At 41.1% G+C, this 18,185-nt stretch overlaps 1 protein-coding gene and 1 long non-coding RNA gene across 7 annotated transcripts in view; one reads left to right on the top strand and one right to left on the bottom strand.

Moving 5' to 3' along the window:
* Positions 1-2,076, bottom strand: part of LOC110976968 (uncharacterized) — a 46,998-nt gene extending 44,922 nt beyond the window's left edge. For all 6 annotated transcript variants that reach the window (XR_015426342.1, XR_015426340.1, XR_015426343.1 and 3 more), the window contains exon 1: positions 2,000-2,076. This is a non-coding gene — a long non-coding RNA (uncharacterized LOC110976968). The remainder of the gene's footprint in view (positions 1-1,999) is intronic.
* Positions 2,077-6,236: 4,160 nt separating this feature from the next.
* LOC110976947 (glutathione hydrolase 1 proenzyme-like) lies at positions 6,237-17,872 on the top strand. The gene is made up of 11 exons (XM_087140914.1): positions 6,237-6,477; positions 10,542-10,760; positions 11,194-11,417; positions 11,675-11,867; positions 12,142-12,302; positions 12,468-12,614; positions 13,095-13,231; positions 13,693-13,877; positions 14,077-14,317; positions 15,459-15,572; positions 15,829-17,872. Exons 1-11 carry the CDS (start codon positions 6,413-6,415, stop codon positions 15,973-15,975), a joined length of 1,833 nt encoding a protein of 610 aa, XP_086997040.1. The 5' UTR covers positions 6,237-6,412; the 3' UTR covers positions 15,976-17,872.
* The last annotated feature ends 313 nt before the right edge of the window (positions 17,873-18,185 follow it).

Raw genomic sequence — 18,185 nt, 5'->3', positions numbered from 1 at the left:
CCAATATGGAAAAAATGAAGGATGAAAAGTAGTCAAAGATTTGTGTTTGGCAGAGTGAATAACGGTTATTATGGTGCGTATCTCACAGACTCGAACATGAAGCATCCACAAAGAAATGCTTGCAATCGGCCCACAAGCCACATGTCCGTGCACCAACAGAGAGCAGTGGATGCATGCAGGACTATTAGAAACATGCACGAACACTGATTTCCACCCCGACCATCCTAGCTGATGCCATTGCCAATCTCGCCAGCTTCTCTTTCTTATGAATGGTTTAAGTTTAGTTGGCAAACCCTGGAAATTTTTAACTTTAAATAACTTTAGATCGCTGGTTTTACGGGAGATTACACTGCCAAGCTTTGTGGGATTTGGGGAATTTTCCAAAGCTGGCATCATTGAAAAATTTTTAAATGCTTGGACAATTACTTGCATTTCCAGTTTTTCATTTATATAACGGGTTTTGCCCTTACCCAATGTATATTAATAAGCACTGTATGCTCAGTGCTTATCCGAGAGCTTGCGGAAAAACCTCACAAGATTACTTGGGTGGGACTCAAACCCACGACCTCCTGCATACATACAGTGCTTATTAATATACGTTGGGTAAGGGCAAAACCTGTTGTATAAATTAACATCTCCCCAATGCAAAAATACATCTTGAAAATAGTTCACGGTACCCGCTACTTCACCTGACTCGGACCGGCCAGCCGACCCAAGCAAGCTCAACGGTCGAGTGGTAAGACATCTGCACTAGTAAGCAGGAGGTCGTGGGTTCGAGTCCCACCCGAGTAAGCTTGTGAGGTTTTTTCTGCAAGCTCTCGGACACGCACTGAGCATACAGTGCTTATTAATATATACGTTGGGTAAGGGCAAACCCGTTATATAAATTAACATCTCCCCAATGCAAAAATACATCTTGAAAACTGTTTTTATTGTAAAGGAAGAATTAATGTCGGGCTAAAGGCTGCATTATTTAGTTTTTTTTTTCCAGTTCTGAACAAATTTTTGTAACATGTGACAAAGTAGGAGGACTTTTCCCCCACAGTTTGCTTCGATTCTTGAAGATTAAACCTGGTCCAACGAAAGATTTTTTTTTTTGGAAGAAATAAATGCTTCAAGGAATGAGTTTCTAACATTTGTCAATCCTTCCGATGTTACAATTGAGTTTCCAAAAAAGAATACAGGGTAATCAGTGACAAGAAATTTCATTGCAAGGAATTTGGCTTGCAGGAAAACTCAGTATAGTGTGGGACTGGGAAATAATCATAGCACACAAGCAGTGAAATTTTGAGCATGCTTGATGGAAAGGTTGCAAGGTTGCGAGTTTTGTCAAAAAGTAAGAATTTCCCACAGACCACTGCACTACTTTTGCCCCTTTGAGTTTCGAATGTGAAATACAGAATAGCCACCAATTGACCAATCAGAGAGATGAATCAAGGCTCACATGACTCAGTGACATCATCCAAACCACGAGAATGTACTATGTAGGCCTTGGCCTATAAGCCTTATCGTAAATACTGCATGGGTGATTTTGCACAATAGAATGGCATTGCGGGAAGGAAAAAGGGGCAAAGTTTGCTGCATGCAGTATTTGCGATAAGGCTTATACTTATATACTAGGCACGGGCCAATGAAAGGTTGTGTTGAAATTTCAGATATTGTGAAATTTGACAAACTGCAGGTCTAAAATTGCTTTAAGTTAGTGAAACAGCGGACGACAAATCAAAATGCGCCACGTTAGGGTGGGTAGGGCCTACATATAATATGGTGCAAGGATGGGGCTATCAAATGCAACATGTTCAACTAAGCTTCAGCAAGCATGCTTAGGCCCCTAGGTCCAGTTCGAACTTGCTCGTTCAGATTCGAGGTGAACAAAATACCCAACAGAAGTAAAGAAATGCTAAAACTAACAGTAATCTCTCGTATCGTGCATTGAACAAACACTGGGCACAAATTTTGAATGAACTGTCTCCTTATTTAACACAAAAGATGAAGTTACCTTTCATTTGCTGGCTGTACTTTGCACGCACGTGGGCATCATCACGCGAGCGCGAATGTTAAGCAATATCAGTTATGGCGCCCGCTATGGTTGCACTACATCAAGTACGCGCCCGGCCCATAGGGGTCAAGACCAGTAAATAAGTTGCTACAGACAACAGTGATAAATATCCCCATTTCAGAAAATCAGGAAAAATACAAGTTTCACAGGTGTTCAAGACACGTATCAAATTAAAGCTCACTTCCTCATCTTTCATTTTCCTTTCAAGTTTTAGTGGCTTTACCAGAGAAAATCACCCCTCAAAACAGTCAGGAGGCCCATCGCCATTTTAGAAATTGATGCCTACACTCCATGGCAAAATAGGGCAATTTGGAGGGCCCTGTTTGATCCAATACTTTCAGAAATACAAGCTGATAGTCCTGCCCCTGCATTTCATCTACATTCTTAACAAGCCAACCTGTCCACGTGCCACGAAAGGCTCTAATAGCAGAGAATTTGGCAGCCTACAAATCGTGATTCGGTCCGCGCATGGCAATTTTGGACCTATTTACTGGCCTGCAACCATAATACAGAAAACAGTGCAAAATCGGACTGAAATAGTGCCGCCTGTTGACTCTCGTGAAGAGGTTGTTTTTTTTCACTGGAAATTCAAGATTATGGCTGGAAGATTTTTTTTTCTTATCAATTTTATGGGGGTTAGCCACAAGTTTTTTTATTCGTTTTTCCCCAAAGATACCCCAAAATAACAGTAAAACTATGCGCCCATCAGCTCTGAATGTAGCCAAAATAGGCCCGCAAAGTTGGGGCTTCAGTTGTGAAAGAAATACCCCGAACTGGAAACTATCAGTCCCAAATTTGGGATTTATCGAAATATTTTCATGATCCCTCCTGATTATGGTATGGGATCACAAAATATTAATGAACTCCCCTGCAAAAATACAACCACATCATGGTGGAATTAATGCACCACCGTGATGATGACTGCACACACTGATCTCCATTATAATGGAGATCAATGATGGGTGCACTTCAGCGCGCACTCGCCTTTGTGGTGTATAAAACTGGATCTCGAGATTTCTACGCTCGAGCTCACTGTTTTGTGGACTCTGGGTGGGAGTATTTACAGTACGAGCTGCCATAATCGGGACGGATCATATAAATAACTATTCAAATCACAAATTTGGGAAATACTGTAACTTCCAAATTGGGTTATTTTGCTAAACGGCAACACCTACAACTTTTGGGCCTATTTTGCACAGATTTCGGGCGGGCGCTAAATGAGCGCATAAATTGACTAAAAATTTGGAGTATATTTGGGAAAGGGGAATAAAGACATAGATTTTTTTTAATGTGGCTGACACTTTTTAAAGTTGAGAAGAAAACCGCAAATGAACATCAGGTGGTCAGAAAGTACAAAACCAACCAAACAACAACTCAGTAGTCAATGTGCATGTACATGTATATGTACAATGTGCATGTACATGTATATGCCGTGTAAATGCATGCTGAAGTATAATACGGCCTGCCTTTGTCTGGTACAGTCAACAGATATCCAAGGTGGGAAAGGGTTGAACGCATGTACAACGTGTAGGGGACTGACATAATCTGGAATTTCGGTGAAAAACCGGAGCACAACCTCTTCCTGAGATTCACCAGAGGGCGCCATTTCGATCTGATTTTGCACTGTTTTCAATAGGTGGGTATTGGTGTGGTGCAACCCACAGATTGGTGACCTTTGGCCTGCCTTGTAAAACGACAAGAATATAATATCAAATCGGTGCTCTGAAATATGTGATTGCCGCAAGCTTTCGGTAACTGAGTACCTTCTTCAGGGCAAGCATATTCAGTTAGCACTGATTTGATAGTATTCTTGTCGTTATTCTGATCACGGTGTTCCGCAGCCCCTTCCATATTTCTCTCAGCATGACGGTTCGTAAGTGACTTCGTCACAAAAGCGCACGCGCCACAATTTTCAGGCTTCCATTGGACGATCGTTGAATACGCGCGTTAACCACGCCCACTGGACACTCACTGCACATAGAGCTACATGCGTTGATCTCCGTTTACATGGAGCCGTGGAACCGGCCGTTATCGTGCAACTTTAGGATCGACCAATTGGAGCCTGCAAATCCTGGTGCGTCCGCCTTTGTGACAAAGTCACCTACGAACCGGATGAGCAGTGCTCATGCAGTGGGCGTGGTTTAAACTGAAGAGACGTCACGCTTACGAACCACGTAGTCGCCGTTGCTGCAGTTGCAGTGCGCACTGTACATGTACGCACAGCTCTAAGAATACAATGTATTTCAGATTTGATTAATTCTGGATTAGTCCTGTTTTTAGTAACATAGTATATCATTACAACCTTTGTATTGTTTCGGCAGGCCATTCATAGCTTCCGATACCAGTTGGCCTGCACATTCATATTCTGGCTAATTCTTGGAGAATTGCCTGTTAGTAAGCCATTGAACGGTTCCAATTACATGTAATAATGTATTATGATTGTATAAATTATCACTGCGTGTAATTTTTTATAAATAATTGATATGCAATACGTATACATTTACTTCTCTGTTTTTGCAAGGTTTTTTAAAGTTAATTTTCAGGCTGGAATGAACTGGAAAATAAAAGGGTCGAATCTCGAGCCAGTGTCCTTGTTACTATTGCTGTGTCCCGGGATCACCTCCCACAACTTGCTGTCCAGGCACACGCCGGACACCTCCAGGGCACTCCCCCCCCCGTGTGCCGCTACATAATAATTACTTGATAGACTCGAAAATAAAGCAACTGTAAAGTAGGTAAGGAATTTTGACACAGTTTTGAGTTTACACTGAACTTATTAATTTGATCGTGTTCAACTTGCCCGCTAACCTTAAATCGAACCATTTGATTTTAGCAAACACAGTGCTAGCAGGTGCTTGGAAAATCCCAATAGATTGGTGAGTCGGTTGTTAAATCGGGTAATTCTTGTAAGTCAGTACATGTACATAAATTGCCAAAGCTGATGAAAACGTGATACTAAGTTTTAAGTAAATTAACTGAACAACAGAGAGCGCTGTTGCTGTGATGTTGCTCAGGGAAGCCGCGGGGCTGAGTTCGCGCGGCTTGTTCTTGTATGTTCACGAACAGGAACGATTTGTTGTTCGTGGGCCGGCCGCTCAAATGTTGGGGCTGGTAGTTAGTGGCAAGCAACATGCAACATGGCGGCGGCCGTACTTCATTCCTCAGTTATTGTTTGGATAACTGGGCTGAATTCCTTTCAATTTAAATAGGAACATTCATTCCTCTGTTATGGAATTTAAAAATAATTAATGTTAATTTTGCAAAACTGCCCATTGTCTGTGGCTTTGGCAGCCATCTGTCTACTTTTTGCATCTATTCAAAAATCAAAATCTTACGAGTTTTCCGTGTGTTCCTGTAAAACCCTGACAAGGAGGTGGTGTGTAATCTCTTTCCGAGAACAGTGTTCTTGAATCGTGTTCCCGCTGATCGAGCGTGAGAACAAGAAACCCGTGTCAAGAACAGGCCGCCCGAACTCAACCGCTTCAGCCAATACGCACCGACTGGGACCAAGAAAGGGCCCAATTTTCTAGCAACGGATGCTCATTTAGATCTCCACCAATGAAGTCTTATGAAATGCAGATAAAAGGTACAACTGTACTTCGCTGGTTCACAAATGATAACGAAGTGAATGCGTTTGCGATGGCGTCGTTTACAACGAACACGCCCCAACCAACATGGCTCTTCTCAACCGATGCGGGGATGCTTTTGCTCGAGGCAGGTAGACCTTTCGGTCAACAAGAGTGAGAAATTATTGCTCGTTGGATCATTGCTATGTACTTACACATTATTGAACCACCATAGAAAAGAAAATTTAGGACAGCAAATAGGCCCAAATATTTAAAATCCATCATTAATGTGCAAACGAATGAATGTTACGGTTTTCCTCTTCAGATGAAATCACAGCTTTGCTTTAATATGGAACTACTGAGCCAAAACAACAAAATATACACGTGAAAATAGTGAAACAAAAATTGAAATGAATTTAAGTGAGACACAACGGTGCATTGTAAAGGTTTATATTGAAACAAATTCAATGCAGTAACCCTTTAAAACGGTTGCCACGCCCTTCGTACTTGATAAGCACCATTTAGTGGTGCCATTGTAGGCATGCGCACCTCGCGTTCAGTGGGTGGCGCTCTTGTATCCGTGGTTCTGCTGTGGTTTTTGCACTCGACTGAATTAACATTTTGATACTGTTTGAAGTTGGCTGTGTTAAACCTCCTGTTGCAGTTCAGGTTATACTTTTCTCGAGCTCTGTATTGTGGGCTTCAAGGAAGACCTAGTTAGTCCGTTTACAGCGTGTACAGCATCAAAAACATTTTGTATATCAAGACATTCTCCTACCAAGCTGAAATGGAAAACGGCAAATCAACGCTGGAGCTGACAGGCCTTGATGTAGAAAAATCAAACGTGAAAGGGTAAGATGGGTCGCATAGCCCAAAAATAGTTTGATTGTCGTTTTCAGTAAGCACAGTAAGGCAAAGTGCAACCGTCCTGGAAGTTGGAGTTAATCTACAGAAACAGTGTGTAATTGAAGTACAGAGAGTACAGAGTACATTCAATCATGAAAATGCCGCACTCGAAAAGATACCAACAGTTAATGAGGAGCCATGCAGGAGATTAGAAGTGGTTCATCTAGTGAGTCAACAGAACAGAGAACTAATTGTTGTAGGTCTTCATGCAGCTTTCGAAAACCTTTGCTAACTATTCTGAAAGCATATAAACGTGCCAAGGGTCTTCTTTTAATAGTTATTCCTATTCCTCTCAAAACTCAAACTAGCTGCTGCAACAGTACAGTATTGTAATTGACAAGAAACAGGTGTGCTACTACTTTCCCAAATAGAATGAACAGAAATGCTGCAACTGCAGTTGACAAAACACACCTTGAAAGACTCTGGAAGCATCATCGACAAGAAATTGCATTGACAGACCCAGCGGCGTATCCAGCGCTTGGTGTCGGGGGGAGGGGGCAATTTAAAAGCGAATGCGGCTTCAGGCTCTTTCATCGTAATGTTTGGGGAGAAACATTTTTAGTGGTTAACTTCATTCAAACAAACTGGGTGTATGCAAGGGTCATTCATCATACATCCAGTCCCTCTTTTACGACATAAACTCAACGTTTTACTGGTCAAGCGTTACGGTTTCCGTTCTATCTGAATCCACTTTGTGTATGCCTTTGGTTTGTTCTGGGAAGAGTAAAAACCAGTGGCGCTCTGCGGCAACTGTAATATGGCCATACCGTGCGAAGGCTAACAGTGATGTTTAGTTGGAAAAGGAAGCAAAACGGCTTTAAATTTCTTACTTCATTGTATCTTGTCACAAAAACCTGTCCTTCCAGTGAACGAATGGCGTCAAAGTTGTATCCACATCCAATACAAATATTCTTCAAACATATATACTGCATAACAAATGTTATGAAAAAGCAAGATTGATGAGGGTAGGCAAGCGGGGCAGTTTTGCATCAATTACTTCGTCGTCGATGAATACCCTTTCACTTCCAGACACTCATTAGGAACTTGGAAATAAAGTGCAAACTATCTAAACCACCTTCGCAGCAAATTGACGTTTACAGCCATAACGTGATAGATGATACAGTTTTGAATTACAGGAGAGTCATTACACGAACATTGGATCACTTTGTGGCGTATTAAGTTTTGAGTACAATCAGGATTGGTAATTGCATAACCTTAATTTCATGGGTTTACGACGGATTGTTGTCTTAAGCAGTCTGTTGTTGATATTCAGGCCCTTGAAAAACTACATAAAGCAGCATCTGGATGACTTATCTTGTCTAACTGTAAAGGCCTGGATGAATGCGATTTTCTGATTTGTGTATCATTAGATATCGACATTTGAACTTTTGACAAGCCAATATTTACATACATACCAGAAGGTTGAAAGAAATGCGTTGGGTATACGTTGTGTTGACCTCATACCCTTAAAGGGCTGGGATTCCACCCTCACCCCCGAATTAGGCCACCCCATGCCCGATTTTTTTTTTAAACTTGGCAAAAGTAGCAAATATGGAGTTTCAACTCAATCAGTCATTATGGTTTTATCATTAAAAGCCTCATGCGTGCCCACCTGCGTACATTCATTACCACCATGGAAAAAAATACACATGTTTAAGCGTAAAAAATAAGACAGCGTAATACTGTGGCCCATCCGACGAAGGTGAGGGCGCCCTCCTCCTCGAGGGGCGGCGCGACGGACATCACGTACCGGAGAGTCCCTGAGCGGCTAGGGACAAATCCATTGGGACCGAAGCATACCGTCCCCCAAGAAAGTTCAATGATCTCTGGTCTTCGTTGAGATGATGCCTAATCTGATTGGCCGAAACTTAATGACGTAACCAGGACAGACCTGACTTTAAATAAGCTTCGCCTGGACACCTGACTTATATACAACAATCAAAGTGGCTGGTTGATTCATCAATACTCCTTCAATCACACTTAACCAATACACCGGTACAGGGCGTTCTCAATGGGAAGACTGTGTGACTAGACCTTGCCCGGAGCAATGATCCCCACGATAACCCGTGTGCATCCAGTGCCACCGGGACCTGAATAAGTCAATGGCTGAGTTCGGGCGGCTTGTTCCCGTTTGTTCACGAACAGGGTTTGTAGCTCTATGGTTATTCGTGGGTCGGCCGCTCGAACGCCGGGAAGAAACAAACAACATGCAACATGGCGGCGTCCATGTACGTTTCTCGAGAGTTAAGTTTTGGATGGGTTGAATTCTTTTCTATATGAACAGGAACATTCCTTTCTGTGTTTGGGAAAATAAGTAACGTTAATGTTGCAAAACTTCCCATTGTCTACATGGTCAATGGCTTTGGAAGCCCCCTCTCCACTTTTGCAGCTGTTCAAAAATCAAAATCTCACGAGTTTTTCCGTGTATTCCTGTAAAGCCCTGACGAGGAGATGGTGTATGATCCTGTTCCGAGAACAGTGTTCTTAAGTCGTGTTCCCGCCGTTTGAGCGCGAGAACAAGAAACCCGTGTCAAGAACAGACCGCCCTAACTCGACCACAAGGGCTATCTCAGGGCTAGTACACCACTCACAACTTGCGCTGCGAGATAGCAATCCACCGTTAATCGCGCGGCTCAGTTGTTCTGCTCAAACCACATTCCAGTTTGTTGTAGAAGGACGAAACCAAATTTAAGGTTCTGCCATATCGTGCTCCCGTCGCGCCTTATATAGCCTTCGCGCTGCTGTGACCACGCCCGCGTACGCGCTCACGTGACCAAGCAGTGACTTTCGCTGCTCTATCGCACTATGCACAAGGCGCAGCCTATGCGCCGCGCTCGCTTAATATACAGTTCTAGTTATGCGCGCCTAGCATCTGCCTCTGTTACTGGGCAGAGTGCCATCTATAATTTCCGCTGTGCGCCATGCCTAGCACCCTCTGTCGCGTCACAATACTTACAAATAGGGCAATTGGCGGGAAAATGTACCAACCTCATAACATAAGGCCCCTTAATTTAAGCCCCTTTTCGAATAATCTAATTGGATTATTTTAAGAGTCCCTTACTAAGGTATTTTATTCTTTTTATGCTAAAAGTAATAATCAGTTAATAGCTTCATCATGAAAGTCAAATTCAACCTGGTGTTTAAGCATTACTCTGTTCAGCGTCTTGTTTACTTCCATGCCGCTATTACTTTTTATTCAAGATTTTCATAACAATCATGTACTTTCCACTTGTTGAAACAGATTTGCCTGACCGCCCAGAAAGTCTTCCTATTTGCTTTCTCATTGTTTTTTTATCCATACTCCTGTCCATATTTGTCACTCCACTTCTTACTGGTGGCTTCTCAAGCCTTTTTAAAACTAAGCTAGATGAATGGCATTGTCATCTAAAAATGGACTCTTCTTCATCCGACAAAATTATTATCCTCTGCTTCTATATCGAATTCCAAATCACAATCTCCCAGATCCTGTTATTTTCATCAATGAAGCATAAATTCATCTTTATACTCATAGATTCCCGATTAAAATCTCTGTTTTTGAAATCTGGTTCAGAATTATCCACGTCAGCATTTTCAGAGTGAACTTCTTCCTGATCATCATCGAATTCGTTCATCTGAGATTTGTCTTGTGCGTGTGTATTTTCTACATGCCTCATAACGTTACATCTGTGCCTAAAGCTTTTGCCACACCACTACGATAAAATAAGCAATAAAATTAGCAAAATAGCATTAGAAAATGAGAAGCAACTGAGCACTGGAAAAAACAACGAATCAGCAAATCTCAACCCTCTGATAGCCTTTCAAGTTGGGAACTTATTGTAAAATATTTATTATCAAAGTTTCCACTTGTGGGCTTGAACACCTCTGAAAACAACGACATGAAACTTGGCCAACACTGGTAGTTGATAGTCGAAACAATGGATGGGTGCTTTGGAGTGTCAAAAACTTGGTCAAGGCATGTCTGCATCGAATTTTCTGTTGCTCTAAGAAGTCCATTTTTATGTTTGCTCTAGAAAATCCAAGGTTTTGAGATGGCAAGTGGCATTTGCCTTGCTGCTGATAGTGGCCGTGGCTGTCAGTGTGACCATGGGGTTATTGTATTATTACAAGGATGGCAACGCTGTAACAGTCACTCCACTGCCATCACAACCACCTCCACAACCAACTGGCGAGTACCAATACGCCAAGGCTGCTGTGGCTGCTGATGCTGGCGAGTGCTCAGAGATTGGCCGGTGAGTTAGGTAGTGAACTGGACTTTCATAAACTACTTGGTGTTAATCATGAAACAAAGTAGGTACATCTTAATATCTGTGAAATAAGTAGTAGTGGTTTTCACCAGTAACTATAAATGGCACTCGTAATGAACATGTGAAAAATAAGTATAGTTTGTATACGGTTTGGCGAAAATTTCTTGTAAGTTCAGACAGAGAAGGGCCATCAAATCGTGTACCGGTAGTTTCCCCAAATGATGGAGGAAAGCCCACCATACTTCAGGCTATTTAAGGACACAAGAAGTTACCTATATTGCTATTGGTGAAGACCTGAAACGTACTGGTGAGATGCTTTGAGGGCTACATCATATTCTTCTTGATAAATTGGACTTATACTGCATCAATAACCGGTTATTATTTCTTTTGTTATTCTGATATTGTTGAATATTTTCAGGGATATGTTGGAAAAGGGAGGCACAGCCGTAGACGCTGCGATAGCAGCATTTCTGTGCGTTGGTCTTTATAACTACCACAGTGCCGGCATTGGCGGAGGCTTCTTCCTGTTATTCTACAACGCCAAGACTAAAACCATTGAAATGTTGGATGCGAGAGAGAAAGCGCCACTCGCTGCCTTCGAAAAAATGTACGAAAATGAGACAGAAGACGCCTCCACTTCAGGTAAATGAGTTGTCTATAACGTTGTCCATTTTGAGAGTATTTAGATCGTGGGCACTGTCTTCATTGTTCGTGCTGTTTCGTGATTTCCATTTAGACCATAGCTAAGTACACTGAGTATGCGTGGACAATACTTCTAACAAATTCATGTCAACAGGAAATACTGCATGTGATCGGCTCACATAGCAGTTAATTTACGGTGAAAGTACTGAGCAACATCAATCACATTAAACAGAGAAAACGGCTTCCCCTGACTTTAGGTGGCTTATCCATTGCTGTTCCTGGGGAGATTGCAGGTTACTGGACCGCTCATCAACGATACGGTGTGCTACCCTGGAGTGATTTATTTCAACCTTCGATCAAATTGGCCGAGGAGGGAATATTGGTTAGCAGAGAGCTGGCTCGTGTCATTAAAATCAGAGAGAGTTACATGAAGAACGATCCAAGTTTAGGGTAAGACTCACAATATGGACAGGTTGTTTCCTACAGTTGTTTTTAGCAAGTCAAAATATCTTGAAGATTGTTTCAAACAGAATACAGGTTCTCTTTCAGGGCCCTCTTTCATGTGCTCTTGGATTGAAAAGCATGAACTCTAAAGTACAGTGTACCAAAAAGTGACTTTCTCCAGTACACGTAAATCACCTCATAACATTTTCATCCCCGTTTACCAATTTCAACATAATTTCCTAAGCGGTTCAATTCAACTTTTATTCCACTTTTTCTCAAGGGAAATTTTTCTGAACTCAGAAGGGGAGATTCTGAAGGAAGGAGATACACTGGTCGACATCAAACTGGCTGAAACTTATAAGAAACTAGCAGAGGGTGGAGAGAATGCTTTCTATAAAGGAGATCTTGCCGATGACATCGTGGCCGACATTGCCGATAGAGGTGACTAATGCAATCTGGAGTAGAGCCCTTGACACTGATTTTGTATGGATTGTTATTCATTTGTAGTCGATGTTTGAACAACCTGTGTTCAAATCCGGACCCTGATCGTTAAAATTTATCATTGTATCTGAAAACGACTGTGATTTTACTGAACTTTCTTCCTAGGTGGTATCATTACAAAGGCAGATCTAGAAAATTATCAAGTACGACGGAAGGAACCATTGATGTTTGAGTTGGATGGTATGAAGGTGTACTCGCCTCCCCCACCAGGCAGTGGTGCCGTGTATGCACTCATAATGAACATCCTCCAGGGTAAATCTATTGGTTTAGGCGTCAAATTATCATAGACCAGTCACGTTATTCTGTTAAAATTTCTCCTAATTAATTAATGTTATTCAATATCTTCAAGTGTAACCTTCTCTATCTTGTTTACTATATCTCTTTTCTCGATTTATCATTTCTTCTCAACTGTTCATATGTCTTGTTTCTTTTTATGTAAGTCTCAAGTAATGTGCAGTTTTCCATTTCATCTCATTGAGATGTTGATGTGTCATCGTCTATCACACTGCTGTAACTTTTGGCCTTGTTTTGTGCCTCATATTGTTTCTACTTTTTAACTAACGTCACTCTCCGTTTCGTGTTATTTCAAACTTGTGTAAGTATACAGTCTTTTTTTCGCTCAAGTTGCAGCAATACCAATTACTTTCTCTTTTCGAGTGACACAAAGTGCCTTTTCGTTTCGTTTGGACTCATTTTAATTTGTATTGTAACCAATATTTATGCATTTTCTAGGTTATGGCATTGGTCCAGATAGCATTACTACAACTGAAGCTGAAATCTTGACAACTCATCGTATGGTAGAGGCTTTCAAGTTCGCGTATGCAGGTCGATCATTTCTTGGAGATGAGGACTACGTTGATGTCAAAGAAGTGAGTTGCCATGGTGTAAAAAGATATGGGTGAAGTAGAGTATACAAAGTGTGGTACAGTTGCCAAAAAGGGTACATCCTAACTTTATTAATTTTTTATCCGCCTTGAACAGAAGCACCCGTCATCAGCTGAAAAGAGGTTGGTATGATGCAACTATAACGCGTGCAGAGTCATTCGTGAACCAGCGAAGTGCAGTTCACACCATTGGAGCCTGTGTCGCTAAAAGAAATTGCGCCTTCTCCTGGTCCAGCTTGGGGCTCATAGGCTACGAGAATCATAAAAAAACAGGGAATCTGAAGAGGATTATTGGTGGCAAAGTGTGATATGAGTTTCTTCCCAGGGCCGAGAATTACCGTATATTAATAAGATTTGACATGTACCTGAATCAACAATGGTCGCCCTGTTTGATAGAATTCCTGTAAGCCATTAAACGTTGGAGCTTCGGTTTCTTTGGTCTCCAGGTCGTTGCAAACATGACGTCACAGTCTTATGCAGACTCCTTACGAGCCGCTATTGATGACAACATGTCTCACGATCCTTCTTACTATACTGCCTACTACAATCAGCCTGATGGCGGCACATCTCACCTGTCGGTCGTTGATACATACGGCAATGCTGTAGCTGCGACAAGCACCATAAACCTTTAGTAAGTAAAAAAAACAATATGTAAATTACAAAGAATATATATTTATATGCAATCACATTTGGAACAAAGGGAAATTACATCTGTGTATACCTTTCGTTACTTCGCCAAATAGTCACGGATTATAAGCTGTGAAAACTAAAGAATACTAGATCATTAGAATCAATTTGACCTATCACTGACCCCTGACCATTTTGTCCAGTTTTGGATCCAAAGTTCGTGGCAATCGGACAGGAATCCTCTTCAACGATCTAATGGATGATTTCTCAAAGCCCGGAGAACCGAACGCTTTCGGCGTCCCGCCCTCCGTTTCAAATTTCATCCGGCCAGGAAAACGACCAATGTCCTCCATGACACCCACCATAGTTTTGGATCATGAAGGCAAAGTTAAACTTGTGGTTGGTGCATCCGGAGGTACACGCATTACCACTGGTGTGGCGCAGGTACACAAATTTATCTTCCATAATTCCGCGAGTGCGATTTCACAGAGTTTACTACATAAACCTTTTCCCAGTGATGTCACGATCGTGCTGGACTAATGATGTGTTATGATGGTAATGAGTGCATAGTGTTGTGATAGTAAGCTACTTAATAGATTTATTTAAACTAGTCTAAGCATGCGGTATTCGCACGTGCGCTTGCACGTGGTTGAAGCTGCCCATAGGAATATATGCGATCACCGTGGCCGAGGCGGTCCACACGTGGTGGTATTGTTTACATTTAGCGCAATCTAGGTGAAAAGGGTCTGTAGTGTGGAACTTTTTACCTGCCATAGGCTTGCTAGTTTCAAAGCGTCATGAACTGAACGCTAAAATGTCGTGCACCACGCCGATGTTAACTTCAAAAGCATGGGTGTCGTGAGGGAGGTGGGGTGTAGGCGCTTGCTCACCCCTTAAAAATGGGGGAAACGGAACAAAAACAAAAGAAGTAAATCCTGACGTTTTGATCTCAGCAAAATCTTTCGCAAGGCAAAACCGTGCCGAAGTCCCTTTTTTTTTTGCCTTTGAGAAAGAGTGTGCTGAGTTCATACCTTAAAGTCCTCCTTCTTCTGTGATTTCAATTTTTAGGCCACTGTAGCCAGCAAGCAGTTTGCAGCAGTTTTGAATCACATATGTTTTGAAAGGAAAAAGTAAGCAACAGATGACAAAAATGAGAAAGAAGGTGAAAAACACCAATTTGTTGAATAAGATCAAAACTAACATCCTATGTTTATCACGCGGAAAGTTTCCCCTTGAAAAAATTGGTATACCCTCCCAAAGTCCCTGTGATGCTCATATTCAATAGTCATTAACTTCAACAGGAGAAGTGACCACAATGATGGATGCATAATCACAGTACATGCTCTTACCAGTGTTATGCATAAAGCAGTAGACTTTTGCAGTGGTATTAACAGAAATATGAATATTATTAGATACTATGTAATGCTAAAATCTAGTGAATATGTTAACAGCTAACGTTCTGTAACAGCAGGAATTAGAATATATTGTATCCATTGTCAGCAGATGTATTTAAGTGTCCCTGTGGTTTTAACATCTGTAAACATTAAGTGTTAATATTGTCTTCGAAATCCCTTTCGGTCAACAGGTATCCGTAGATGCATTGTGGTATGGTGACAGCATAAAAGATGCGATCCAACGCAGGCGTTTCCATCATCAGTTGGTTCCAAATAATGTCACCTATGAAGCAGGTTTTAATCAGGTAAGGACGCCCTCAACAATCTATTCATGATTTTAGGCGAATCACACTTATGAAGCATGAATTTTGTTTGTTTTTTGTTTGTTTGTTGGGTTGTTTTGATTTATATATATAGGCCTATAGGCCTATATATATATATATTTTTTGTTACGGTAACTCTACAATCTTTCATGTTAATAACAGAGCAATATCTTTCAAGTTGTACGCTCCAAAGTTTTCTTTGCCATCATGATAATAAAGTGATCTCGCCTGTGTTCAGGACGTCATCGATGGTTTGAGAGCAAAAGGTCATTACCCTTACGAGTCTACCAGAGGCTGCGTGGTACAAGGCATAATGCGAGACGCGCATGGATTCTGGAGAGCTTACAGTGACGACCGGAAAGGAGGCTACCCAGCCGGGATTTGAAAATCGATCCGGGACGACGAGACTGCATGCGACATGGCAACAATTAGTTTGTATGTTTCAGATGTTTGACATAGTTGACTGACAGGAAAAAAGAAACCTCCAATAAAGCTGTTGGGGGTTTGTTAATCAAATTTTACCTTTAAAACAAATCTGTTCCGAAAAATTACAAAATTTGAAGCAGCAGAAATATAAATGGTTGGAAACATGATAACCAATGACAATATCGAATAAACACTTCCAGGAACAGATCTGGGACGGTGGGGGTAGATCCCCCTCCCCCACTCCGCTCTGAAACCAAAAGAAAAGGTGGAAATGAAGAAAAGAATAATAAAAAAAACTGAAGTAAGTACACAATAAATTGTAAACAATGCATGTCATGTATAATGTTTCATCATCGTTTCCGCTTGTTCTCATATGTTGATACATTTAATTAATAAAATCTCCGGCCTGGCCCTACCCTGGAAAAATTCCCAGATCCGCCCCTTCAGCAATCTTCTTGAGTGTCTCGCTTTTGTAGACTTTAAATTTCAATAAAATCTGGTACTCTGACATACGTTTTTTAAATTCACGTGAACACAAGAATTTGAATTGGCACTGTTGCTATACCGCATGATTCGGACAAGCCTTTGCTTAGTTACATAAGAGACGCCTTGCCTTCATACACTGTTCTCAATGATAAGAAGGGCACAAAGGAACCAGTCCATTCCAGAGATTTTGGTCGCTAAGCAAAAGCTTGCCCCGAATCACGAGGTATAGCAACAGTGTCATTAGTCTGGGGAATTCCAATTGTTATGTTTATGTACAATCAGATAGCTCAGGTATCAGATTATATTCAAATTTAACTCGCATGAAAGGCTTATTGGGCGTGTCTGCTGTATGCCCAAACTGTATAAAGATTATAAGCACTAATAAATAATGCATTATTCCTGATAAATGTATATTTATAATACCATTGTCTGGTCTTTTATTTCGTTTGAGCGTTCATTTGGGTTTTCTCATGAACCTTGGAGTCATGTGACTTAAGCCGCGGATTTTCAAACTAAAGATACCGTTTATCTGTTGGAAAGACCGTAAGTTTGAGTTTACTGTTTTATACGATATGTGTCATTTTGTTTACTAAATAGCAGCTACATTAGCTCCTTATTTGTCCTGATAAGACCATTACAAGCATTAAAAAAACGAATACTGATTTAATTACTGGCGTTGATGCATTGATCTGAGATTAGGATTCGTTTGGGATACTTCTAGAACTGTAACGTTTATTTTACTTAATTAAAAATATCAATGTACAACATTCTATAGTTTTTTATTGTGCCACCTATCTCTGCCATCACAGCTATTTGTGCAAGAAAATTTCATACATGCCATCTTAATGACGTTCGATATCATTTGGGGAGGTTCATGCACCTTATAGCCTCATGAAAATGGTGAAATTCATGAGTATTTTGCCTATCCACACTACAGAAAATCAGCAGCATGCATGTACTCTCAATAACTGTCAGATGTGTGACAGCTTGATCAATCGCAACTCAGCTCCCATCTTTCCTTTTGTTTTTCTGACCCCAACAAAAAGAAAGCTGAGGTAAGATTGGACAACAGAATGGATGCAATTTGGGCCAATCACAGTGCGGCTGTCATCTCTGGGTGACAAGTAATTCTTCGAGTTCATTTTTGGATTGTTTTGCTCAGATTGCTGGATTAGTGGCTAAATTCGATTACAAAGAGACTTTAATTAACAGACCAATTTCATCTCTTAGATCAGTCAGTGGAATTTAACTTCAAGTTCATTCATTCTAATTTAACAGTGTTCATTGTGTAAATAATTGTAGATGCTTTTGTCAATAATATCTTTAAATATTTAAGAAGAAAGAGGATGCATTAAATACGTTGGAAATAACTTCTGACAGATCCTGGCATAAATTATTGAAGTGTTTAAGACGTTTCAGGTGGGGAAAACCAATTCCCCAACAACTACCCCTGTATCCTGGGGAAACTGTGTCATTTTGGGGACCGTTTGGGAAAAGATTTTTCCGTTTCGTACCCAGCTTTGTAATTCATGAAACGGATCCTTTCATTGTAATTTAAAATTTATTCGCACTTCATTTGACAAGTTTTTGATAGGCCTATAAACTTGCTCTCTGGCCATGTAGGGTAGGTATTCGTTGGAGTTGCATAGGAGACGGCTGTTGGTTCGAGACTTGGTCCATCGG

This window comes from Acanthaster planci, linkage group LG09 (assembly GCF_054643075.1).
Source record: "Acanthaster planci isolate LZ-2023a linkage group LG09, COTS_SCS, whole genome shotgun sequence".
NCBI lineage: Eukaryota > Metazoa > Echinodermata > Asteroidea > Valvatida > Acanthasteridae > Acanthaster > Acanthaster planci.
This window is presented reverse-complemented; position numbering and strand designations above follow the sequence as displayed.